Source organism: Lemur catta, chromosome 5, assembly GCF_020740605.2.
Source record: "Lemur catta isolate mLemCat1 chromosome 5, mLemCat1.pri, whole genome shotgun sequence".
NCBI lineage: Eukaryota > Metazoa > Chordata > Mammalia > Primates > Lemuridae > Lemur > Lemur catta.
This window is the reverse complement of record NC_059132.1, coordinates 65,008,684-65,035,194: the sequence shown is the minus strand read 5'-3', so window position 1 is coordinate 65,035,194 and position 26,511 is coordinate 65,008,684. Positions and strand designations below refer to the sequence as shown.

The 26,511-nt window shown below is 37.5% G+C and overlaps 1 protein-coding gene across 1 annotated transcript; it reads left to right on the top strand.

Annotated features, from left to right (window-relative positions):
* The first annotated feature begins 5,170 nt into the window (after positions 1 to 5,170).
* On the top strand, positions 5,171 to 17,076 carry APELA (apelin receptor early endogenous ligand). The gene is made up of 3 exons (XM_045552737.1): positions 5,171 to 5,293; positions 6,797 to 6,886; positions 17,042 to 17,076. Exons 1-2 carry the CDS (start codon positions 5,218 to 5,220, stop codon positions 6,883 to 6,885), a joined length of 165 nt encoding a protein of 54 aa, XP_045408693.1. The 5' UTR covers positions 5,171 to 5,217; the 3' UTR covers position 6,886; positions 17,042 to 17,076.
* The last annotated feature ends 9,435 nt before the right edge of the window (positions 17,077 to 26,511 follow it).

The window sequence follows — 26,511 nt, the reverse complement described above, 5'->3', positions numbered from 1 at the left end:
AAAAAAAAAAAGCAACAAAACTGTCAGACCAGGATGAATGTATTACAGCCCAGCCCAAGGGAGGCATTAAGTGCTACGGTGATGAAAAGGCTATGATAACAGAGGAAATTTTTCAGATCCCTGGAATGTAATTAAAATCTCCTCCAGTTGGCAGGAATCATGAAATACTTATAGAGGAAACTTAATGGATTTATAAGAAAATTTAATTAATTAAATAAATAAATTTATTTATTTATTTATTCATTTATTTATTTTTAGAAACAGAGTCTTGCTGTGTCGCCCAGGCTAGAGTGGCATGGAGTCAGCCTAGCTCACAGCAACCTCAAACTCCAGGGCTCAAGCAATCCTCCTGCCTTAGCCTTCCTAGTAGCAGGGACTACAGGTGCCCACGACCACGCCCAACTAATTTTTTCTATTTTTAGTAGAGACGAGGTCTCGCTCCTGTTCAGGCTGGTCTCAAACTTCTGACCTCAAGTGATCCTCCAGCCTCGGAGGCTGGGATTACAGGCTCCAGAGTGCTAGGATTACAGGCGTGAGCCACTGTACCCAGCCAAATTAGATAAATTTAATGAATAAACATTAAATTCAAGAGTAGAGACAATGGCTGATTCCTCATTTTATTCCTAGAACCTAGTTTAAGTCCTCAACAAATATTTCTCAAACTGATCTTGAGTGATTGATTGGATTCAACCCTGAAGAACCAGTAGCACTAATTAAGGAAAATTGGGACAAACAGAGCCGATCTTTCCAAAGAAAAGAAACACAAATCACGAGCAAAAACAAGAAAGAAGAAAAATGTGAGCAGAGTGTAGCCTAATTTGGTTGAAGTAAAGTGTTTACAGAAAAGGTCATATTTGAAAGTTTAATGACTGTTTTTTTTTTTTGAGACACACCAGTTTCAATAGAATGGTGAAAGCTGGAGTCCAACATCAAATGTTTCCTGAGGAGGTAGCGGTGGGGGTGGGGGGGGCAGTAGAGCCATCAGGGTGAACTCTTTATTTTAGACATCTGGCTGAATGAAAATGGGCAAAGGGAGAGAAATTTTAGGTTTGAGAGAATACTTTTTAAAAATTATTATTATTTTCAGAGACAGGTGCTTACTCTGTTGCCCAGGCTGGAAGGCAGTGGTGCCATCATAGCTCGCTATAAACTCGAATTCCTGGGCTCAAGCGATCCTCCTGCCTCAGCCTCTAAAGTAGCTGGGATTACAGGCGCATGCAGGACCACAGGCACATGCCACTGTGCCTGGCTAATTTTTTTTTTTTTTTGTAGAGATGGAGTCTCACTACATTGCCCAGGCTGGTCTCATAGCCTGGATCTCTTGGCCCCAAGCCATCCTCCTGCCTTGACCTCCTAAAGTGCTGGAATTACAGGCGTGAGCCACTAGGCCCAGCTGAGAGACTACTTTTGTAGGGAGAGACACATGCAATAAAGAAGGAAGGAAAGGTTGAAGATGCAAGTGGGAAAGAAGACATGATAGATAGGGAACGATCTCTTAGGACAAATGAGGGCACAGGATCAAAATCAAAGGGGTAAGAGGCCCAGGACTGGATAGACTTTACTACTAACTATTTAATTTTGGGGAGGTCACTTCTGAGTTTGTTCTCTTATCTGTAAATGAAGATAGAACATATCATAAGATTATGAAGTTGAAATAAAATAATGTTTGTTAAATACCTGGCACATATACTATACCACTATAAATATAAGTATATTTTTATTGAATTCCACAGAGAATATCTATATGCTTATAGAATATATGTAAATATAGAAGTATGTTGGTTTCCTAGGGCTGTGGAACAAAGCACCACAAACTGGGTGGCTTAAAACAGCAGAAATTTATTCTTTCACAGTGCAGGAGGCCAGAAGTGTCAAACCAAAATGTCATGAGGATTGATTCTTTCCTGGGGGTTCAGAAGGTGAATCTGTCCCATGCCTCTCCCCTGACTTCTGGTGGTTGCTGGCAATCCTCAGAGTTTGTTCCTTGGCCGGTAGTAGCGTAATTGTAATCTCTGCCCCTGTCATCACAGGGTGTTCTCTCTGTCTATCCCTGTGTGTGTCTCTCTCTTCTCTTTTTCTTATAAGGACAGCTGTCAAACTTAACTGATTATTTAACTTACTTAAACCTCAAACTTAATCGATTACATCTGCAAAGATCCTATTTCCAAACCCTATTTCAAAATAAGACTACATTTTAAGTTCCAGATTGACACGAAATTTGCAGGAGACACTATTCAACCTGGTACAAGAAATATATTGCTGATTTATCTTTATTTTTATAATAGCTTCAATAGGCTATTTTGTATAAAAACTAGGATTTGGCCCTTACAAGGGAGGATAGCTCAGGTCATGGAATTTGGATCTCATCAATTCCTCTTCCAGTTGTGTAGCCTTTGGAGGCTATACCCTCTTTAGCTGTCAGTTTTCTCATCTGGTAAACAGGGAGAATAATATTCCAGAGTGTCTGGGGGAAGATTATACGATGTCGTGTATGTAAAGTAATGTATTTAACACATTTAGGATGGCACCTGGCCCAGAGGGACAGTGCTTGGCCCACTCAACAAAGACTAAGCTGTAGTATAGATGGGTGGAAGTCCAGGTTTCTGTTCATGTAAACTAAGAAGATTCCCCATTTTCATACAGTTGCAGGCTAAAAGTGCTGTTTTCACAGCCAGTTGCATTGTTCTGACACCACTTTCCTACCAAGATTTCTCCACACCTGGTTATTCAATACTAAGATGAATGATTTACCTCTATTGTTGACTCACATTCCACAGAAATACTGGATCACTTGTCATTGTCCCTCAATGTCTAGCATTTCAGTTTGCTCATTAACTCTACAATCACTTTGTTTCTGTACTCCAAAAAGCATCTATTTAAACATCATCTTCTACAAGTTGTTTTTTGAAAGCATAATTTAAAAATATTTAAACAAATAATGTCTTAAGTTTCATGAGTTTAATACATTATCTCACTAAACCTCTGTAACTCTTTCAGGTAGAAAACCACATATTTCATCTCAGTTTTTGTTTTTTTTTTGAGACAGAGTCTCGCTGTATTGCCTGGGCTAGAGTGAGTGCCGTGGCATCAGCCTAGCTCACAGCAACCTCAAATTCCTGGGCTTAAGCGATCCCACTGCCTCAGCCTCCCCAGTAGCTGGGATTACAGGCATGTGCCACCATGCCCGACTAATTTTTTCTATATATATATTTTTAGTTGGCCAGATAATTTCTTTCTATTTTTTAGTAGAGACGGGGGTCTCACTCTTGCTGAGGCTGGTCTCGAACTCCTGACCTCGAGCAATGCACCCGCCTCGGCCTCCCAGAGTGCTAGGATTACAGGCGTGAGCCACCGTGCCCGGCCTATCTCAGTTTTTAAAAAGAGAAAATCAATGTTTTAAGTGGTTACATGACTTAAATACAACAAGTAGCTCTAACCTGTTCAGAGGAGATGTGGTAATAGCTATATCTTCTGTGGCACTGGTGTACATTAGCCATATTCTAGGAGCTCATTGTTGACCATCTGGTAACAAAATATAAAAATTCTAATCAATATTTTTTGTCTCTGGTAGGTCATTATCTTGTCTATAAAGATGACTCATTATCATACCTTTGAGTAAACTTGGCCTGAAGTTATATTGCCAAAATCTATATTGGTCTCCATTGGTTTGCTTGATTTAACACTCAACTTTGTTAACATGCTGTTTTCCAGTGTGCTGTACTAAGATTGGTGGGTGGGGGATTAAGAATCTGAATATACTCTTTGCCATGCTTAAGGCACTTTTATATCATGAGTTCAAACTCTATTGTATTCAATTGATGTTATGAAGTGATATATAAATATTAATAACAACACAGTAAAGTAGGACCCTTTAACACTATGCTTCTAGCCCCGAAACAGGCAAATATTCTTAGGATTTTAAGAATTTCTGTATATTATTGCCTGTTATGAACTGCATGTATAACAAGGCAGGCAGGGAATTTTACAGACTGATTTGTAAAATCAAGACAAATTGTGCATTAATTTCAAACCTCAGAAAGCCCAAGGTTGTGTACCAACTACCTGAATCTAAAGAAGCCAAATACAACAAAATTTCTGGCAGTTCAAAAAAAGTTACATATGCTTTAGATTTAGTATTTTGGCTTTACTTGTATTTTAGAGTATATCTACACGATTCTTTTGGTTTACTATGTAATAAGGACAGTCATTTCCATTTATAACAGCTATATATGACATGCAAGGAAGCATCTAAAACACAGAGATCTTGGTGCATGTGTGCAAAAGACAAGACTGTTTTTGTTTCTTCTGAATTTATTGGAAGATGAACTAAGAAGTTTTTTTCTCCATCTCCAATTTCTGTGACTGTGGTATGTTAGCCTGGTATTCCACCACATATAAATTTTTAACAGAACACAGATTTCATGAATTTTTGGCTTGCCTGCACTTCCTTTTTTAAAATCCTGGACATTTGCAGATGAAAATATCTCCATTACACTTAAATGCTTTACAAAATAAAAATATAAACGCTTTGCAGATTTATTTCAAAACATTCTAAACCCCAACATTCTTTATTGATATAAAACCCACATGGATTAAGCAATTTGAAGATTTAGTGTAAATAGGCACCACTTTGTAGTAGGTTCGGTACAGATAAAGCATTTCAGCACACGTTCTGCCACAAAGCATTTGGGGGTCTTAAGTTAGAGCTTCAGAATTCCTTCTGAAAAGGACAAAAGAAAGACTTCCTGTCATTTCCACTGGTTTCTGCATGTGGGACCAATATGGGCAATGCAAAGTTTAAACAGATGCAAATGGTGAGGGGAGGAGGAAATGTCATGCCTTGTTTTACATATTTCTCCATATCCAGATTGAATTTAAGTCAGTCTCTCGTTGGAGCTTCCAGAGTAAGACGTCCACCGAAGTTACTGCATGCTTGAACGGTCTACTTCACCAATATTTGCTTATGGAAATAAAGAGGAGTGACGGGGAAAAGGAGGAGAGAAGTGGAGGAGGGGTTTGAAGCTGAGGGAGGCTCTGACCACAGCCCAGCGCACCATAACCCTGTCTGATGTGATCATTAACCTTTCTGGAAAAGGCAGCTGGCAATTCTCTGAGGTTGTCTTTAGGATGTGAGGAGAGCCACACAGATATTGCACAGACTACAGATTGTTTGGTTTACTTTGAGAGCTGTTTGGTCCACTTTTGTGTGGCAGAAAAATGAGATTTCAACAATTCCTTTTTGTATTTTTTATTTTTATGATGAGTCTTCTCCTTATTAATGGACAGAGACCAGGTAGGACTTTGATATATTTGTACCAAGTAACTTATTATGCCTGTTTGTGTTCCTGGGTCCCTGAGCGAGATTGTGTTTATCTGAAAATCACTTAGGTGTGCTTGCAGTTAGTAGTATTAGGGGTAAATGTGTAGGGTTTTGGAAGTATGCTATTTATCCTGTTGGGTGTATTATCTGGATATTTTTTAAATGGCTGGACTTTAGAATGCTTAACGTGATCTTTATCATTAAAATGATAAAATGATCTTACAACTGTTTTTTTCTAAATGCAAGGAAATTTTATCACTAAGCTATTGCAGATATGTTCTTACAAGTAAAAAGAAATGGAAATGTTGATTTATTCATTATAGAGGTAAATAAACCTATAAATTTTTAGGTAAAATGCAAAATCCAAAGCAGTTAATTAAAAAAGCATGTTGCTGGCTGGAGTAGAGGCTGAATTAACAACATTTAAAAATCATAATGTCTGAGATTTACTCATTTTTTGGCTATCTCCCATGTATAATGAAGTATACATGTTATAGTTAAAAAAATTGAAAAATAAAAAACAATATGACAAAATATAAGTGAAATATTAATAGCTGTTATTTCTAGTTATATAGTTAGGTATATCATTTAAAACAAATAAGTGCAGTTTTTATTATTATTATGTTTCTAGAGCCAAAAATGTCAAAAATATGTATGGCCAAGATACATAATATTAATATACTCGACACTTTTTTCAGTTTTTCAATAGTTGAAATTTATTATGTTATATTTAACCAACAGGAATTTAGTAGATAAAATTATCATATGTGCTTATACTTCAAAAACAAATAAGATTTCAAAGCACTGGTAAGTTAAAAAAAATAGAGTTTTCTGATTCAGGAAAATTGTTGCAGGAAATTATTGCAAACCCAAGTTTAAGTAGAAAGTTGATAATATTTACATCTAATATGTTAGATTATTCACTTGGTAATATACTTCTCCAGTTAGAACAGAAAATGGTGCATAAGTGGTTAAAAATTCAGACTTTGCCTTTTAGTTAATTGGAAGTTTGATCGCTGTGAGTTTATTTCAAACGACGTCCCCTGGTCTGTCCTTTTACATAAATAATAAAGTTCCAAGTCAGCAACTCAGAGAGAGCAGCTTGATCGTTTCTTATTGTTTACAGTAATGGCTATTCAAGCCATTTCTACTTTTTCAAAATAACAGAACACCTTAGACAATATTCTTATAAAATATTTGTGATTAATTTACTACATAAAAAGGTCTAAGAGCATTTAGGAAGAAAGCTATCTAAAAGGAGGATATTACTATTAAGATCTTGCTATTAACATTACCTGTTAGGAATAAATCTTTTGTGTATGCATCTCACTACTTTTTTATACCATAATTACATCTGAACAAATAGCAAATAGCTACAGTATAGTTTGGCTCCAAAATACAGTTTTGCATTCTCCAAATTAAACAACAAATTTCTGAAAAATGCTCCTTATATTTCTTTTTTCTTTTTTTCTTCAGCTAATTTGGCCATGAGAAGAAAAGTGCACAGACACAACTGCCTGCAGAGGAGATGTATGCCTCTTCATTCACGAGTGCCCTTCCCCTGAGGTATTTCTGATAGGAAATAGTTTTACTACATTTAGTCAATGTTCCAAATTGGATATACTAAATAATGTTTACTCATATTTTATAATATGTGATACTGGCTTATGGTGATGTCAAAGCTTAAGAGAGGCATACTAATAAATGAAAGAGTGAAATGAATGACAGGATGTTTGAGAATTGCTTTAATAGTTAAGGAAGAAATGAGATAGGTGAAAATGTAGGAAAATCTTGATAATTGTTAAATCTGAGTGATAACTACATGGAGGCTAATACTATTGTGTGTGTGTTGAGAATTTTCATAATTAAAAAATCAGGCACTGGGAGAATTTAATTATAAAATTGTCTTTAAACATATGTTTTGAAAAACACTGGCTAGCTCTTGGTTATACCCAGGACAAGTACATTTCCATTAAGATCACTGTGTACAGGAAAGCATTGGGACATATTACCCAACACCATACCAATGATGGACTAGCCTCAATACTACAGGGCTTACTTTTTCTGAATATATTTTTTAATGTTTAAAATAAACTTAGTATTAATGACATGACAGCTTCCCAGCCTCACTACTATTAATAGTATTGGTCTTAATGGTTGCATCTCTAAGGATAAATTTTGAATAGAATTTTGCTCCTCCCTTTTTTGCTTTTACACTCACTAAATAATTTTACACCACCACTATCCGTAATACTGTTTGACTCAATTAACTTCAAACACTGCCTAAGTCTAAGTCACCTCAAACTAAAAAATAAATACTTGGGCATTCCATTGTAATTATTTTAAGCTCATTAATTCATTTAAAATATATTTCTTTTAAAGAATGCTATAGAAATATCTCTCAGCTGGTTAATACACATGGGCAATGGCTAAATTAGCTTATTCAGTTGGTCTGCAGACTAACTTTTATGGTTCTATTCATTCAGTGGAAAGAATGGTTGCTATGCCTATTGTTTAATTCCTGCTTTTCAAACCCCTTGAAAGCCCTGGAGTAGGAAGTTAAATGAAGAAAGAGCAATTCAGTAATAAGCATTTATCAAAAGGACTAAGACAAAAAGTCAAGTTCTCTATGCCTATATCTGTGACAAATTACTCTCTGCTATCAAAATATGAAAAATGGGTTTGGTGGAGGAATCCAGAAAGATATAGTAGGAGGCTCCTGAGAAGCCAATTAATAGTGATTGAAACGTGCTTTAAAAGGATTTAATATGTTAAAATATCCTTTGGTGTGTGTTAATAATGCTTCCAGCAGAGCATTTTAGTCTCATATATAAAATATTAGTAAAATCTGTGCTTAGGAGTGGAGAAGTTCCAGATTTTTCCAGTATTCTCCCATAAATAACAAAGAGGAGAAGACACATTCCATAATAGCAAGAGAATTCCTGCATATACAGAGAAAAGTACCTTACAAAAATAGGAACACAAATCCTTAGCCACAGGTTATCCTCAAACAGCCTACTGTGAAAACCAGGGTTGCAAATAAACAAAATAGAGCAGTGAAATTTGAATTGTTAAAGTTAAGGGAAATTTTGATCTATAAACCAAGTTTGTAAAGCAAAGGGAAATTTAAATAAAAGCTATATAAACTACTTAATAGCAATCCTTGCTGATAGTTTTATAGAACTGCTCAGGTTACAGCATCCATTTTCTGTTTTAGGCTAGTTCTACATTCCAGCTACGGTTCTTGGAAGAATATTTTAAAGTCACCTGAATCTGGTGATTACTATAAAAGCCAATGTAAGACAAACATTAAGACAATTTCCCAAAATGTTGCTCAGCCAGTACTATAAAACTGCTGCCTTCATATTCGGTAACATAATTCTCAGCATCTTAAATATTTTCACATTTGTGTATGTCTTTTAACAAGGGCACTTTAACAACCAGGTAAATGCACTCTGGACCTATGTAGTGGACTCTAAGGCAAAAGCTCCCTTTCATTTCTCCTGCTCTGTTTTTTGGGTGGTTTAGATAAAATCACACATGGTTATTTGATTCAGTTAGGGTCAAGTAAGACTGTAAATGGGATAGCTAAAGTAAACAATCCACTCTGGAAGTTTTCCAGATTAACCCTTTAGAGTGGCTTAGACCTTTAGCTCATTTAATAGGAACACCCTGTTATCTTTATTCTGCCCTCTTTCCCAGCTCCTGGAGTCCTCCTCAGCGATCCTCAGCAAGATTTCCAACCTGTATAACTGAGTCAATTAAACAAAAAGAAATCTATGGTGAATGCAGTTTATTTCCTTGATTTCTTTTTTCTCACAGAAATATTTTGGAATCACCTTCAGTCCTAAGGGAATGAAAGTGGAGGAGAGTGAGAGAAGGAAATGCAGGCTTGTAGGCTGATGTGAGAGCCCTGGAGTGGGAAATGCGGAACTTAAGATTCAAATGACTTCCCCTTTCCAACAGTAAAATCTCACCCCATCAATGCTTTTATTTGTAAATATGTACTCTGGATAACTATCTCCCCTGTGAATACATACTCTATCTAGCTTTTTAGTAATAATTGTAATATATGTTCATGCGATAAAATTTATTTCTAACAGTATGGAAGAATAAAGTCAAAAGTACAAATTCCCCATCCCGCCCTGTTGACCAATTTCACTTCCCAGAGGCTATGAAAATAAATTTGGTAACAAGTGCCTTTTAATACATTATTTTAAATTGAGTCCAGCCAATACTCTCGTCACCCTTGCTTACCATTCAATGTGCTTCTAGTCCTCTATTTTCTGCCTTATTCTTACCCCCTTGCAGTCACGGGCTTCTGACTCCCTTGTCCAAATCTCTGTTCTGCTTCCCAACTCTTTCTGCAATTGCCCTATAGTCCCTTCTCTCTTCATTCTCTCTACCCAACTCTGCCTTCAGCACAGAAGCTCTACTTTAGCAGAGTACTTCATCTCCACCTTTAGCCATGGCTAAAGAGTTCTGGGAAGAACTCTTCTGCTCATTTTTAGGCATCCCTGCTCCCCATTTAGCTATATTTCAAGCCTTTAATCACCTCTGTACTTCTGTTTGTTTGTTTGTTTGTTTGTTTGTTTGTTTGTTTTGAGACAGAGTCTCACTCTGCTGCCCGGGCTAGAGGGCCGTGGCATCAGCCTAGCTCACAGCAACCTCAAACTCCTGGGCTCGAGCAATCCCTCTGCCTTAGCCTCCTGAGTAGCTGGGACTACAGGCATGCACCACCATACTCAGCTAATTTTTTCTATATATTTTTAGTTTTCCAGCTAATTTCGTTCTATTTTTCTTTTAGTAGAGATGGGGTCTCGCTCTTGCTCAGGCTGGTCTCAAACTCCTGAGCTCAAACGATCCTCCTGCCTCGGCCTCCTAGAGTGCTAGGATTACTGGCGTGAGCCACTACACCCGGCCACCTCTGTACTTCTTAACCTCCTCTGCCAACTCACAGCAAGACATAACTCCTCCCAGATGGTATCACAGAGAAAATGGAGATCATTAAGCCTCAAAATCCTACCCCACCCTCAAACTGCAAACATTACAATGACAAACTACAAACTACCTCTGGAATGCTTCTTCTATTTTCCCTTCCTAATCTTTCACTAAGACATGTCTCTTTTGGGCATGGTTAATCTCTCTACACCTCAAAGACTTTGATCCAGTAATTACTCCCTCCTCCCCTCCCAAGAATGTTCAATATGTCAAAACTAATCTATTTCAGGAAGGAAGGAAGGAAGGAAGGAAGGAAGGAAGGAAGGAAGGAAGGAAGGAAGGAAGGAAGGAAGGAAGAAAAAAGGTCCACCGATGACCCCATAGTGCTCTCTAGTGACCAGCCCACGTTCTCCTCACAGGCAAATTTCTTGAAAAGATGGCTGTTTCCTTTCCTCCCATCTATTTTCAATACATTGCTCCCTATTTCATTCTCAGAAAGGTCCCTCATGACTTCCTTCTTCCGAATCCAGTGAATACATTTCAGTCCTGATCTGTTACCTTAATGTAGGTCCAAGGATGGAATGGGTTGTCCTGGGCTTCAATGATGCCATGTTTTCTCCTACTTCTCTCTGAAACAAATCATGATTTTTTTTTAGGACCTCTACAGGATGTTCAATTGCCTACATGGAATCACTTCAGCTGTCTATAGGCATCTTAAGCTTTTGTCTGCACTGCATATGCAAATTTCTACAATGGCTTTTTTGAGGCTTATTCTCATAGCTCAGTTCTCTGTTCCAATATCACATATGTCATCAGAAGTCCTTCCTTGATGACCTGACATAAAATAGTAATATCTCATAATACTCAAGATGCCCCTATTCCCCTTATCTTGGTTTGTCTCTGTAACACCTATTGCCATCTGACATATATAACACATGCCAGGGCTGTCTGGAAAGTATCCAGCCATGTAACCATTCTGGTTATATAAACAATGGATGGATACTTTCCAGACAGCCCTTGTATATTTACTTTGTTATTATGTTTAGTATCTACTTCTCTTCATTAGAATGTAAGTTCCATGAGAACAGGGACTTTTCTTTGGTTACAACTATATGCCCGGTGACTATTGTAAGCTCTTAAAAAAATTTGATGAATTAATGTGTGAGTGAATGGATAAATGAATGGATAGCTAAAAGGGAATTCTTCAACTCCTCCCACTCAGTTATTTCTCCTTCTGTGTTCTCAAAGCTTGGGAAATAATTATAAAGCCACCATGTACTAGATGTTTGCTAAATATTAGGCACTGTGATATGAAATACACGTTACTATCTCATTCAATGTAAATTTCTTAACATGATGCCCTAGAATTCACTTCTAGTTGGTTTCCCAAACCTGTCATTTCCACCTTGAAATAATTTTTGAATTTGCCCTTTTCATTTCTATTGTTACTATCTTTTTTTTTTTTTTTTGAGACAGGGCCTCACTCTGTCACCCAGATTGCAATGCAGTGGCATTATCATAGCTCATTATAACCTCAAACTCCTGGGCTCAAGCAATCCTCACACCTCACCCTCCTGAGTAGCTGAGACTACAGGTGCCACCACTATGCCCAACTAATTTTTTTTTATTTTCAGCAGAAACATTGTCTCATTATGTTGCTCAGGCTGATCTCAAACTCCTGGCCTCAAGCGATCCTCCCACCTTGGCCTCCCAAAGTGCTGGGATTACAGGAGTGAGCCACTGTGCCCAGCCTGTTGTATCTCTTCAGTATGACTTCAAAATCTTAACTGCTCACTCTAGCCTCCAGTTTTGGTTCTGGAATATCCTTTTTTTTTTTTTTTCCTTTTACTACCTGATCTTTCTAAACTGTAAATTCAATTATGTCACACTTTGATTAAAATCTTTAACTGTCCCCATAGCCTTCAGGACAGTAAGAATTCACATAATTTGACGAACACCACCTTATAAAATGTACTTCTCCAGTCTCATCTGTCACTCTTTCTTTCCCCTTTCCCTCTCCCAGAGGGATAAGAGTTAAGACTGTGTTTGGACCACCTGGATTCAAGCTTTGGCCACATAGCTAACTCTCTGGTGATCATTGGTAAGTCACTTAGCCTCTCTAAGCTTCCCTCCACTTCCAGATCTATATAACAGAACTAGTCGTGGTATTTAACCTATCATAACAATACTTGGCACATAGTAAGTGCTAAATAAATAGTAGCTGGAGTTATTATTATTACTATTACTTTAAAGTCAGTCCATTCTTCACCTCTTGCTGTTCTTCAAGCTACACTTTTACCAGCAATGTCATTTTTTCACTGTTTTCCTCATTATCATTCATCCTTCAGGAAACCTTCCCTGATTTTGATACCCCTAATCTCAGCATGATTTGCATAAGTACTTGACTCACTGCATTATAATATGTGCTGCCTAAGGGAGCATGATTCACTATATGTTAATTAACTGTACTCCTCCCCTCCTCCCTCTGCTTGCTGTAAATTCTCTGAAGGCAGAGGGTGGATTTTAATTTTATCTTTGTATCTTTAGTCAAGAAAAGTGCCTGGAACACAGGCACTTCATAAATGTTGCTAATAGAAATGAAATTTTTACTTATTATCTTAGCATTTAAGACTTACAGTCCTAGTAGTAACTTTCAAACCCAACTGTGATTTCCTGTCTCTGTGCTGGAGATGTTTCCTCTCCTAGGAATTCTTTCCCTCATTTTAACCAGTCTGAACTCTCCCCCTCCCCCCCTTCCACCCCCGGGGTTCTCTTTCAATTTCACTTTCTTTCTGAGGCCCACCCTGATTCAGTTAGTTTACAATAATCTCCTTACTCCCAACAGTCACAGCATTTTTTTATTAGTAGGTTTTTAAAGCCATTTTTCACATTCTACTTTAGGTTTCTACATTTCTTTGGATTTATCAGTATTGGGGCCTGACATGGTAGCTCACACCTGTAATCCTGGCACTGAGAGAGGCTAGCGGGAGGACTGCTTGAGGCCAGGAGTTTGAGACCAGCCTGATCAATTTAGGAAAAATTAGCTGGATGTGGTGGCACATGCCTGTAGTCCCAGCTACTCAGAAGGCTGAGGCAGGAGGACCTCTTGAGCACAGGAAGTTGCAGTGAGCTATGACGAAGCCCCTGCACTCTACCCCTGGCAACAGAGCAAAACCCTGTCTTCAAAAAAAAAGACAGAAAGAAAAAGAAAAAAGATTTTTGTCAGTATTGGAATGTGAGCTGCTTGAAGACAACATTTGGCCCCTAACAAACCTTTGCTTAATGTGAATGGCCTGAGAGCTGCCTTAAGGACAAGTGATTCCTATGTGGACTATAATATATGTAGGACATACTGTATAAAACTAAATAAAATATAGAAAATTACTGTTTTCTCAATTAATCACAGTCCAGTGTCCAAAGATCTTGCTTGGAGAAAATTCCTAATGTCTCCAGTTTACTGATGAAATAAAACTTTTTTGTAAAGATTAGAATGCCTTAATGATAAATATATTTATATATACACTTATCTATTTAGTATATTAACATAAAATATATAGTGATGTTTATAATATTATAAACACATATTATAATAATTGTATAGTCTCCTATACAAAATATGTATACAATGGACTAAAGCCTAACTTCAGAGATTTCTTCATTTTAGAAACATTTCTTTGTACAAAGTATGTAAGAATTCTTTCTGTAAATGCTTAAAATAGCTGCTACCATGTTGTTCAGCAATGTAAAATTTCTTTTTAGCATAAATCTTTGTTCTTAGTTTGTTCTTAGTCAAGTCTTTAATTAGTGACCTGTTGAAATCAGGGAAACTTTATTATTACGTGGCAGTAATGTAATAGAAAAATACATTATTCTTATACAGCAGCAAGAGAATATGTGTTGCTTTTAGGTGACTTGAGAACATCACAATCACTTATTAACTATTTCAATACATTTTGCCATTGTATGTATTTTTAAAGTGTTGTGTAGTATCAAATGGCACAATTCTTTCAACACTGTCAATAACATCAAAATTTATAGATGAATCTAACTTCCTGATTTTAATAAAATTATAAGCAATCATCACCAAAAACACTTAAATTCATGTTAGTGCATTTACAACCCCTCTGAATCTTGCCACTTTATAATTAAAATCCTTGCTAGTTTGTCTGTTACCACTCAGAATATTTGTAAATAAGATAATAATGCAAACCACATATCTTCCACTTCTTAAAACTTTATTAGCAAAGAAAATAGGCAGAATACAAAGGCTTTCCCAAGACCTTCCCCACTTGGCCCCACCCACGCACACCCATAGTCACGCCTGGAGCTTGCCAGCCCCTCCCACTGTTCAGACCCCCACAGTCCTTCCAGAGTATTGACCTCCCTTCTCCAGATCCACTGCTCCTCTCTAGTCTTCCCTTTCTCCCGCTAGGAGTCTATAATACATTATTTCCATAATTGCTGCCAGTATTGCTGGTTTCTTTGCTCCTCTATCTTCAAGTCATTGTTCTGAAAGAACCCTAAGCCTCTGTCTGTGCTGTGGATCCCCTCCTCTCTCATGTTTTCAGGAATCTCAAGCTGCCACTTATACTTTTCTTCATTTGGTTCCCTCTCTGGACCATCATGTCAACATGGAGGTTTAAATGCTGATAAGCCTATACACTAAAACAAACACCAAACATGCACACTTCCACCCACATACCCCTCAGTCACAGCTCTCATGATTTTTCTGTACTCATCGTCCCCAATTCATTATTTTGCATTCACATTTCAACCCACTTTAATCTGTCTTACACTCCCTTTAAAATGGCCATTAATTGTCTTCATCTCAAAATTAATGGACATTTTTTAGTTTTCCCCCTGAATTTACAGCAAAATTTAGCAACTGGCTGCTCAGTCTGTGAAAATCCCATTCCTTAAATTCCAGGACAACATACCTATTTCCACTAAGTTCTCAGCTGACCTGGTTTCTGGGCAGTCTTATCCTACCTTATGAGGTAGAGTTTATCTCTACTCTCTCCCGCTGTTTCACCTATTCCTTTAGCCTAACCTGCCTCTTTACACTTAGTGATAATACTCAAATGAGATCAAGCCAGGGGTATTTATTTCAAATTTATATAGCAAGGGAGTCAGGCACCATGACTTGCCTTGACAGGAAAAGTCAGGAAAGCTTCATTGTGGAAAAAAAGGGAAGGCTTCAGGTGTGACCTTATTGGAGATTGTTGGCATGGGGAAGTTGAAGGCAGGCTATCTAGAAGCAGGACTTCTTATTTAATTGGTTTTGGAAGTATACGTGGCTTTCTCTGCTTAGTCCTGAATTGGAACCAGGAGAGGAGAGGTAAAAATTAGGGAAGCTGGCAGTTATTGGCCAAATCTTTGCTATTTGGGACCAGTTGCTGCAGAGGTTGTGATTTAGCTTTTTGGACTGGTTGCTGCAGAGTATGTGGGTCAGAGTTTCAATATATGGTCTGACTATTATACATTTATGTATTCAGTCTCTGAGCTTCAAACTCATTACCAGTTTACATCATCCAAGCTCAACTACTGTTTACCTTGCAGCAACCTCCTCATATCTACTTTTGCTTCTCTTTTATCCATTTTTCATATTAAAGCTTCATACTACTTAAGATCCTTTAGTGATTTCTCATTACTGTTAGGATTAAAATAAAATTTTTAACGTAAACTACAAAACTGAATGATCAAGGGCTTCTGTATCTCTCCAACCCTATCTGACACTCTGTGGCTACCTGTGAGTTTATCAAATTTGTCATGTTTCTTGCCGCTTCAAGGGTTTTCACATGCTATTTTCTCTGCCCAAGATGTTCTTTCCCTCTCTTCACCTATTAATCTGTTCCTACTCCATCACAACTTTTATCAAATGTTACTTCACTTGTGTGTATATGGGTATGTTTGTACCACATATAAATTCTTTAATTACAGTGGCCAAAGTAACTTTGGGGGGAGGGAGTGGGTGGGTGAGGAGTTTTGGAGTTCTTTAGGTATCACGTTTCATTTATACTGAAATTGCGTTGGAGCTTAGTTCAACTTCATACTTAAGTCTCCACATTTTTCTCTAATAGCAACATTTTTATATATGCAAAAATTATGTGTATAAATATGATATATATACACATATTATTTAAACACATGGGAAATCCACGTACTACTTTGACTCTTTAATTGGATGTATTGTTTTGTACATAGGAAGATAGTCATTTTGAATGACTCTTTAGTCCAGTCTACCTTCCGTATCCATGGGTTCCTCATCTGTGGATTCAATCAACAACACAGATTGAAAGTATTTGAGAACAAAAGGATGGTGGCATCTATACTGAACATGTACAGACTTTTGTCATTATTCCCTAAGCAATATAGTATAACAACTATTTATATAGCATTTATATTGTATTAGGTATTATAAGTAATCTAGAGATGATTTAAAGTACACAGGATGCTGGGCATAGGTTATAGGCAAATATTATATCATTTTATATAAGGGACTTGACCATATGTGGATTTGGGTATCCAAGGAGGGTCCTGGAAACATCCCCCTTGGATACCAAAGGACAATTTTATCTCATTGTATGGACAGCCTTAATTTATTTAACCTGACTTTATTAATGGATACTTATATTTTGTCTTATTTGTTTCTGCTGCAAACACTGATAAATTTTCATAGTTCATTGTCTATTTAAAAAATATTAATCATGGCTAAATTGATCTGCTAGATAGCATTTCTTATTATGATGTGTTTGTTTCTCCCTTGCCTCCCTAATGCAGATCTCTCTAGCTAATTTTATCCTGTCTACCAAAAAAAGAAGAGGAGTGAAGGAAAGATACCCGACTACACAAAAGAACTTCCTTATGGCAATAGAGTGATTGCTTAGAAGTTCCTGTACAAAAAGGAACTGTTTGAAGGCACCTGAGATGGTTTATTAGTTTCAAAGGACTTTTCTGCTTCCTGGTTTCTCTCAAGAGGAAAAATAACACAAATTCAAAATGATTCCAGTGTGAAGCACAATTATTTGCCTGCATAACAAAAATATTTCATCTTTTTCTGTACATTATTTTTCTTTCATAGGTTTAAAAGAAAAATGCTTTTTAACATCTTAGAACTCTCTAACTGTAAAAAGTACAAGAATTTAAAATTTTTCTTTCATACTTCTATAATTCTCCAAAAGTATTAATTTTGTATATATTTGAGAGATTTTTTTTAAAAAATGCAAAATCTGAAATCAATTCCTTTGACCATTTCGCTTTGCACAGTAGGGAGAGAATAATTGGTTCACTGATTATTTATATAATGAGATTAAGAAAGAAGCTATTAATTGCTACCAATTTTATATGATAGGCTTTAATGTTTATGAAAGTATGATTTTTTTATTTTATGAGAAATATCCATTTGAAGTTATAAAAGAAAGCATAACATTCTAATTGTAGTTCATTTTATCTTGCAATGGAAACATTCATTTTTGAATCTGTTTCTCATGTAATTATGAGAAGCTAATGTTTGGTTTTCTTTGAAGTTCTCTTATTTCTCTCCTTGTTTATTTTGTATATATAGTTCCTTAAAAAAGGCCTACTTCAAGTTAACATCTGAAATATAGTTATGCCAATGAAGTCCCACTCATTGGGTAAAATCTGTACCTAAAAGATGGATACTCATCATTCTGACAGGCTTTGTTTTGGTGCTATTCATCCCATGAGGCTGAGACGTTAAAAAAAAAAAAATCAGAAAAAACTTAGGGCTATGATTACCCAAAAGGGAAACTATCCTGTCTAAATCTGAATTGTGCTGATAAATAGCTGTTCCCAAGTTGTTAGATATGCTCTTAATCTGTATTTATTGAAGGACTGTTAGCTTAGTGACACAAAATTTTTATCTTACTTAATTCCAGATATGAAATTTATAAATTCATATCTTTTAAAAAAAATTATTTTAAGAATAGAGACAGGGTCTCACTGTTGCTCCAGACTGGTCTCTAACTCCCGGGCTCAAACACTCCTCTCACCTCAGCCTCCCTCTCAGCATGTGCCTGGGGTTACAGGCACATGTCATGGCACCTGGCTCCCATATGTTGACTAGAAGTTTCACTTCGTAAACATTATAGAGTGGTAGAAGCTATAAGCCATTAGCCTGTATTTTTCTAAAATAAGAGGTTGAGATTAATACACAAAGAATTTTAAATGGAAAATCTGACAACATCATGGAGTTTGCCTCCCTTTTGAAGCTTATTAAAAGTGGGTCTTTTGGGATGGAAGGTGCTTATATAAGACACTGTAATTAAAATTATACACAAATAAAAGATGTTTTAGGAAATGAGATATTTTTAGGGAAATCCTAAATAGCTTTTGGATAAATTATAATTCCTTTCTACAAATGCATCTGAGTAGAAATATAAGCTATTATCCCTTACATTTATGTTTAATACATGTACTCATTTGTATATTTTGTATAAAAAAACCCAACACTTTATACATTCAGATATATCTCATTCAATACAAGCCTATACTTTTTCAAGTAAAGATTCTTTCACTGAAAAAGTTACAAACCAGCATTACCATTGTAAACTAATTAAATGATTATAGATTTCTGCTCAGCTTCAGTAATTGTTCAATAAAACAAACACTCAGTGATTTCGAGTGTCTAGTTGTCCTTGCTTTGTATAAGAAATGTTCAGAGTGGTTAAATATAACATGGTAGAAATGTTCCTGATACTTGTCTCTATTTCCAGTGTTTGTTCCTTTTAATTGAGACATTTAAGACTGAACAGCCATAATACATATCCTACCACTGCAAATCTTTTACTTAATTCAAGATTATTACAGCAAGGGCAAAGATTCTCTTAAAGTCTACCAAAACTCAATAACCAGTGGCATGTATGCTGGCTGGCATACCAGAACAAATTCTTAACAGTAGAGTCATGTTTTATTCACTGGGAGGTGACTGGGGAGACCAGAGGAGTGTCAAACATGTGTTCTTTAAACTTAACCATTTTTATGATTTGGTACTCATTTTATTTTTCTATTAAAAGTTATTTGTAATTCCTAACATTTTCAGAACAAAAGGAAAAGAGAGTTTATACAGTTTAATCAAGATGATTAAGGGGGGCCGGGCGTGGTGGCTCACGCCTCTAATTCTAGCACTCTTGGAGGCTGAGGTGGGAGGATCACTTGAGGTCAGGAATTCGAGACCTGTCTCAGCAAGAGTGAGACCCATCTCACTAAAAATAGAAAGAATTAGCCGGGCATGGTGGCCTGTGCCTGGAGTCCCAGCTACTCAGGAAGCTGAGGCAGGAGGATCACTTGAGCCCAGGAATTTGAGGTTGCTGTGAGCTAGGCTGACGCCATGGCACTCTAGCCTGGACAACAGAACAAGACTCTGTCTAAAAAAATCCTAGAAGATGATTAAGAGGATCAGTAGTAATGGTGCTACCCCAATTTGGATTCCTGGGGTGACTCAGTGAAGTAGAACAGATGGAGAGTGGTGGACCAAAGAACATTGTAACTGCTGATCCTGTCTTTTATATTTAGCCTTTCTTACAGGCTCCTTTGAAAAGCTGAATAAGTAAAGTCTTTGGTCCCATTCCTTATCATTTTTACCCTTCCTTTTCAGGGACAGGACTAGAATGAGTGAACACAAAATTTAAGAGTACACAAAATTTAAGAGTGACAATAATCTCAGTAATCAAGGTAACATTTTTAATGCCATTTTTGGAAAAAAAAATAAAAATTAACACTCCTCCCAAAATGTATGATGAATAAAATATCAGAATTTTACATAAAGACAGAATATCAGTTAAGCCATGTGAAAGCAAAAGAGGAAAAAATACTAATCAGTAACAAGAGCCTTGTCCAGGCATATTGGGGCCTGAGTTCCAGCCAGTTTTTCCTCCTTTCACTCTTACTTGCCAAAATGACTTCACTCCCCAAATTCCAGATCTATATCCCATTTTCTGTTCTTGGCTTCCACTGGACCAGAGTGTTTATGGAAAGAACACCAGATTTCAGCCCTGGCTTTTTAAAACAATACATCTAAGCTCTCATCCTTCTATAAAATTATATTAGTGGATTCCAAGCAGTAAGAGAAGTAGTTAGGTTGATAATTTCAGGCTCTGGCCTCTGTCAATTCCTCTGCAGAAAAGTGCTATTAACCCCGTATGGAAGTTTGCCATCTGATTCACCAAGAATCTACAAGAACTACATACACTATCTCCTGACCCTGTACACTTTTAGGATGATTACAACACTCTATTTTTGCAAATGTCCTCATAATACCTTATATTAGTATCAACTCTGTTTTGTGGCTCTTGCCATGTGGCTTTATACTACTCCTTAAAGTTCTCAACTTGATAATGAGTAACTAACAGTAAAGGGATATTTTGGCATGTAGCCATTTCTCAGTTTTCTTTTTCTTTTTTTTTGAGACAAAATCTCGCTGTGTTGCCTGGGCTAGAGTGCAATTGCATAATTATAGCTCATTGCAACCTCAAATTCCCAGGCTCAAACGATCCTCCCACCTCAGCCTCCTGAGTGGCTGGGGACTACAGGTGAATGCCATCATGTCTGGCTAATTTTTAAGTTTTTTTTTTGTTTTTTTTTTTTTGAGACAGAGTCTCACTCTGTTGCTGTGGCTAGAGTGAGTGCCATGGCGTCAGCCTAGCTCACAGCAACCTCAAACTCCTGAGCTTAAGCAATTCTTCTGCCTCAGCCTCCCGAGTAGCTGGGACTACAGGCATGCACCACCATGCCTGGCTAAGTTTTTCTATATATTTCTAGTTGTCCAGATAATTTATTTCTATTTTTCAGCAGAGACAAGGTCTCACTCTTGCTCAGGCTGGTCTCCAACTCCTGACCTTGAGTGATCCTCCCACCTTGGCCTCCCAGAGTGCTAGGATTATAGGCGTGAGCCACCGCACCAGGCCTTAAGTTTTTTTTAATGGAGATAGGGTCTTGTCATGTTGTCCAGGCTGAACTTGAACTCCTGGCCTCGAGCAATGTTCCTGCCTTGGCCTCCCAAAGTGTTGGGATTACAGGTGTGAGCCACCAATGTGGCTCAAAACTCAAGCCTGAGTTTTTCTATTTTAAACATAAGATTTCCTGGGAGAATATGTTAATATGTTGACTTCCCCACTATTCTCTTCCAATGAGATGTAAACAAAGCTTTTGTGTTTCATAACTGAAACAGTTACACTTAACTAAACATGACTTGTATAAACTGAATCATAAATGTCATGAAAAGTTCATACACTACAAGTAAACCAAAACCAAAAATACTTCTAATTCTTCAGCATTTGGTAAAATCTTTTAACAATATTAGCTTTGAAAAACGAAAAAGTACTAAACTTGTGATTTTTTTTTTACTGCTTTTCTTTTTTTCCTGCTGTAGCTACCTCTGAAGATAAACTTGCAATATGACAGAAAACCAAGATATTTTCGGTTAAGATGTTCTTCCCTCTAATGGGATTGTGCATGATTGTTATTCTGCATATTGGAATTTTTGGAGTTCTGTTTTTAGAGTGCTTGAAGCCTCTTTATAAAATTATTTAGATATTTTGTTTAAAAAAGTAATCATGGCACTTGTTAGGAAGGGAAAAGAAGAAGAAAAGGTTTCTTTCAGTCTCTGCAAAGTGGTTTCGCAATAATTCTGTGGGATTAAGCATTATTTTGTCAATTTTTATATGAGGAAACAGAGACTTAAAAAGTGAAAGTCACCTACAATCACACAGCTTGGTAAACTGATAGAGTTGGAATACAAATCCAAGTGGCTTCCATGTTGGGTGTTTAACCACTAGGATATAAGAGGGAATTTTAAATTATTTATCAAAGCCACACATTTTGTAATGGCACAAAAAGTAGTTTCCTGACCTGCAACTACAAAACATGGAGAAACATTTTGTGGTCTACAGGTTCATGCCTTCTCTGGGAGGCAGATCAATGTATGAATCACTGCTTTAGTTTAGCCAGAGACCTGTGTATTTCTCTTTGTGTATGACTCACACTTAATTCAACAGTTTGGATTCATTCCTGTCTCAACTTTCCTTCTCTCTCCTCCTTTCAAGGAAACTTGAAAATTATTTTGTTTGCTTTAAATATTTTTTAAAGAGCAAAATGTATTAATACATGTATAAAATAAATCTCTTCCTTTTACTTTTCTTTTCCCTCCCATGCTCCCTCCCTCCTTGCCTTCCTTCCTTCCTTCCTTCCCTCATATTGCCCTGGAAAACTTTTTCTTTTACCATCACATTTAAGCATATTATTTCAACCTATTCTAAAAATAATTGCATCAAAAGAGCTTGGCCTTTTCTCTTTCAAAAATTATTTTGAACTGACAAAGAAAATACATAAATTTTGGTATTTTAAAAACAACTTTACAAATTATACAAAGCAAAATGGAACACAAATCTGCTCTTTCTAAATCTCACTTCTGCCTTCAGAGGGAAACAAAAAAACCTTTTTAGATGAAGTTACAGATAATCTGTATTTTTTTATATATTAACAAAAGATATGTTATACATATCTTACACTACATTTACCATGCTAGATACTGTTCTAAGTGATTGAACTCATGAAAACTCATTTAGTACTCACAATTCTAAGAATTAATTTATTCCATTATTGTCCCACATCTCCTTTTTTTTTTTTTTTTAGTAGATAAGAAAAAATTTTTTTTTTTTTCCCAGACAGAGTCTCACTCTGTTGCCTGGGCTAGAGTGCCGTGGCATCAGCCTAGCTCACAGCAACCTCAAACTCCTGGGCTTAAGCAATCCTTCTGCCTCAGCCTCCTGACTAGCTGGGACCACAGGCATGTGCCACCATGGCCGGCTAATTTTTTCTATATATACTTTTAGTTGTCCATACAATTTCTTTCTATTTTTCTTTTAGTAGAGACGGGGGTCTCGCTCTTGCTCAGGCTGGTCTCGAACTCCTGAGTTCAAACGATCCTCCTGCCTCGCCCTCCCAGAGTGTTGGGATTACAGGTGTGAGCCACCGCGCCCAGCCTGATAAGAAAATGTTTACCAAAAGATAACTTGTCAAGGTCACACAAGGCAGAAGAGGACAGAGCATGGATTTGAACTCCTGGAAGCCTGGTTCTAAAGTTAAGCCTTAACGACCACTCGTTTTTAACATATAGAAGTACAGAAACACGTATGTGTGCACACACATATGCACACACATAAATGTTTCATACTACATATAAAAAGTTTGTCATGTGTCCTTGCAGGTCTTTACAAGGAAAGGAAAAACAATCTGCTAAAACCAGATAGAACATTGTATACCACAGATCTGTGAAAAAATTAAAACAAACAAATAAACAAATGGAACAGCCTGAGACTAAGGCTACAAAGTATTTTAGGAAGTAACAGACATGAAAAATATTCCTTGGCTAAAAAACTAGATCATTGATGAATTAGTAACAGTTTCAGTGGAGGAGTAAGAGTGAAAACCAGATTGCTTCTGAACTTGTCTTACAGGAAAGAAAACTGAAAATGTTTACCTATTGGGTACAATGAACAGTATTCTGGTGATAGGCACACCAAAAGCCCTGACTTAAGCATTATACAAGATATCCATGTAAGGAAAACACTTGTACTCTCTTAATATTTTGAAATAAAAGTTAAAAAATGAAAATTCTTAAAAGTAATTGATCCAGAAGAATGAAATGCCTAACAACCCTTTAAGGTTAATTTGAATCTAGCAGGAAGGCTGGCCCCAACCTGTTAAATTATATTGTACCCTACACAGCATGGTTAGCCTTTCAGCATGGAATACCATATTGATTGGGTTCCTATCTTAAGTAATTTTTTTTCTTTTTTTAAATTTTTTTTATTTTTAGGGGCCTGGGCGAGGTTCTCCCGTCCCCGGAGAGAGGGACCCAAGAAGTCGCATTAAGTAATTTTTAATGCCATCGAGGGTGACAGGGCAAGACTCATATTTTGGATATTATAGTATTTAATTTGAAACCCCACTGTAAAAGAACACACAGGGAAAAAGTTTAAGAACCTGGACTTTTCCTTATCTGTTGATTCTCTAGGTCACACCTCAATTTAACTGCCCACCATCCTCCCCTTCTACGATGGCGTTAAAGGAATCAAAAGATCTGTGTCTTAAATTGAAGCCTGTCATCCTTCCAAAATTCAAATCTCATTACATCATGTTTAAAATGCTTCAAGGGCTTTCTTTTCTACTTGATAAAAACCAAAATCCTCAATTTGCCTAGAAGGCCTTGCAGCATTGATTCTTGCCTATCTCATCAGCCTCACAAAAGCCATTTTTTCATCTTTTCTACTTACACCTCCTCGTTTCTGTGTAGTGTTCCCCAAATGACCTCCTTCAGTCTCTCGTATTAAGTTCTTGCTTTAGAGTTAAAAGATTTCTCCTTGGCTCTTCCGTCAGCCTTGAAGACTTTTATGCTCGATTTTGTCCAACTAATTCAACTTCAACCCTCAAATTCTGCCTTCAATGTCCCTTGGCCAGGAAAGACCTTGGTGAACCTGTGTTTGTGGGCTGGGGCATAATCCCCCAAGGTGGGACAGACCCACCCACTCCACTGAGATGCAAATAGATGTAAACAGGTGTTCCTTCCTCTTTCCCGGCAAGGGTAGCCAGCCCTCATCTCAACTTCGGGACTCCGGGCTAAGTGAAGCAATTCGCTGCATTGTTCTCCATTCCCTTACCCTCTGAAAAGAGGATGGTGTGGTGGTGAAGATTTAAAACCAACTTGCAACCTCACTTTGACTCTCAAGCTTCTCATAGAAATAAATAATGCTAAGAATCTGAAAAGGTAGCCACTGGTAATTAAATATCAGTTGAAGCCAATAAGAGGCCTCATCAAGACTTCTTCACACACTCCCCTCTACTAAGGGTCATTGAGCATGCGCAGGCTCTTTCCCCGCCCACTTCCGGTGGAACCGCCAACCACTGAGCACGCTAGCCGCAGCGCAAAGCCGCGCACTCGGGGTGGTGCTGGGTCTTGTCCTGCGCCCCGCTGAGCTCTGTGGGTCCTGCACAGCCTTGGGCCTGAGCCGTAGATCCACCTGCTCCGGGTAAGCTGAGAGAGGGCCCAAGGAAAGGCCCGGGAGGACGTGGCGGGAGAATTAACTGGACAGGGGCTTCCTGAGCGTTTGCTGTTCTCAAACCTCTGAGTCGCGGCCTGTCCGCGACTGGATCGCCTTGATCTCTGGCAAAGCTCTTGTAAAACATTCAGGTTCCTGGTCCCAGATTTGTAGAGTTAGAATAAGAGTTGCCTGCTTTAATTAATTTTTCGAGACTATTTTGATCTGAATTAGAGTTTGTCAAGTGGTCACGTTATCTTCAGAGAATTAGTATATGTGTTTGGGGGTGGGGGCAGAGAGTTAAGGAAGTGAAGTTGGTAGCCGCTATTTGGGTGCTCTCCAACCTGCGTCGTCTGCACCTCCCTATTTAAACATCCTTTAATCTTCACAGGGTCTTACAGGTAGGAATTAGCATTTAAACTTTATAGATGAGGTGGTCTATGACATGTTAAGAAGCATTCACTATGACAGTGGTTGAAACTGAGGAGGGACTCTACCGCAGGTTTTATTCATCAAACAAGCTAAAGACGCATTCTCACCAAGAAGCTTAGTCTAGTGGAGGATTTGGACACATTAGCCATAACATTGCAAAAATCAAGTTGTAAAACCAAATCACAACTATAATATGTGATATGATGGGGTCTAGAACTGCATGTTAATGGATCTTTTTAGCTTTGTTTTTCTTAAAGTAGTACTTCACAAGTGTGGTCCCCAAGCCAACAACATCACCTGGAAATTTACTAGAAATAAAACAGATGTGCTGAATCAGAAATCGGGATATGGCCCCAGCAATTTTTTTGGTTTGTTTTTGGGGGGAGTTAATTTTTTTTTATTTCAGCATATTATGGGGGTACAAATGTTTAGGTTATGTATATTGCCCTTGCCCCACCCAAGTCAGAGCTTCAAGCATGTCCATCCCCCAGATGGTGCACACCGCACCCATTAGGTGTGTATATACCCATCCCCTCGCACCCCCTGCCGTCTGCATGACACCCGATGGATGTTATTAGCATATGTGCACATAAGCATTGATCAGTTAATACCAATTTGATGGTGAGTACATGTGGTGCTTGTTTTTCCATTCTTAGGATACTTCACCTAGTAGAATGGGCTCCATCTCTATCCAAGATAATACAAGAGATGCTAGATCACCATTGTTTTTTGTGGCTAAGTAGAACTCCATGGTATACATAT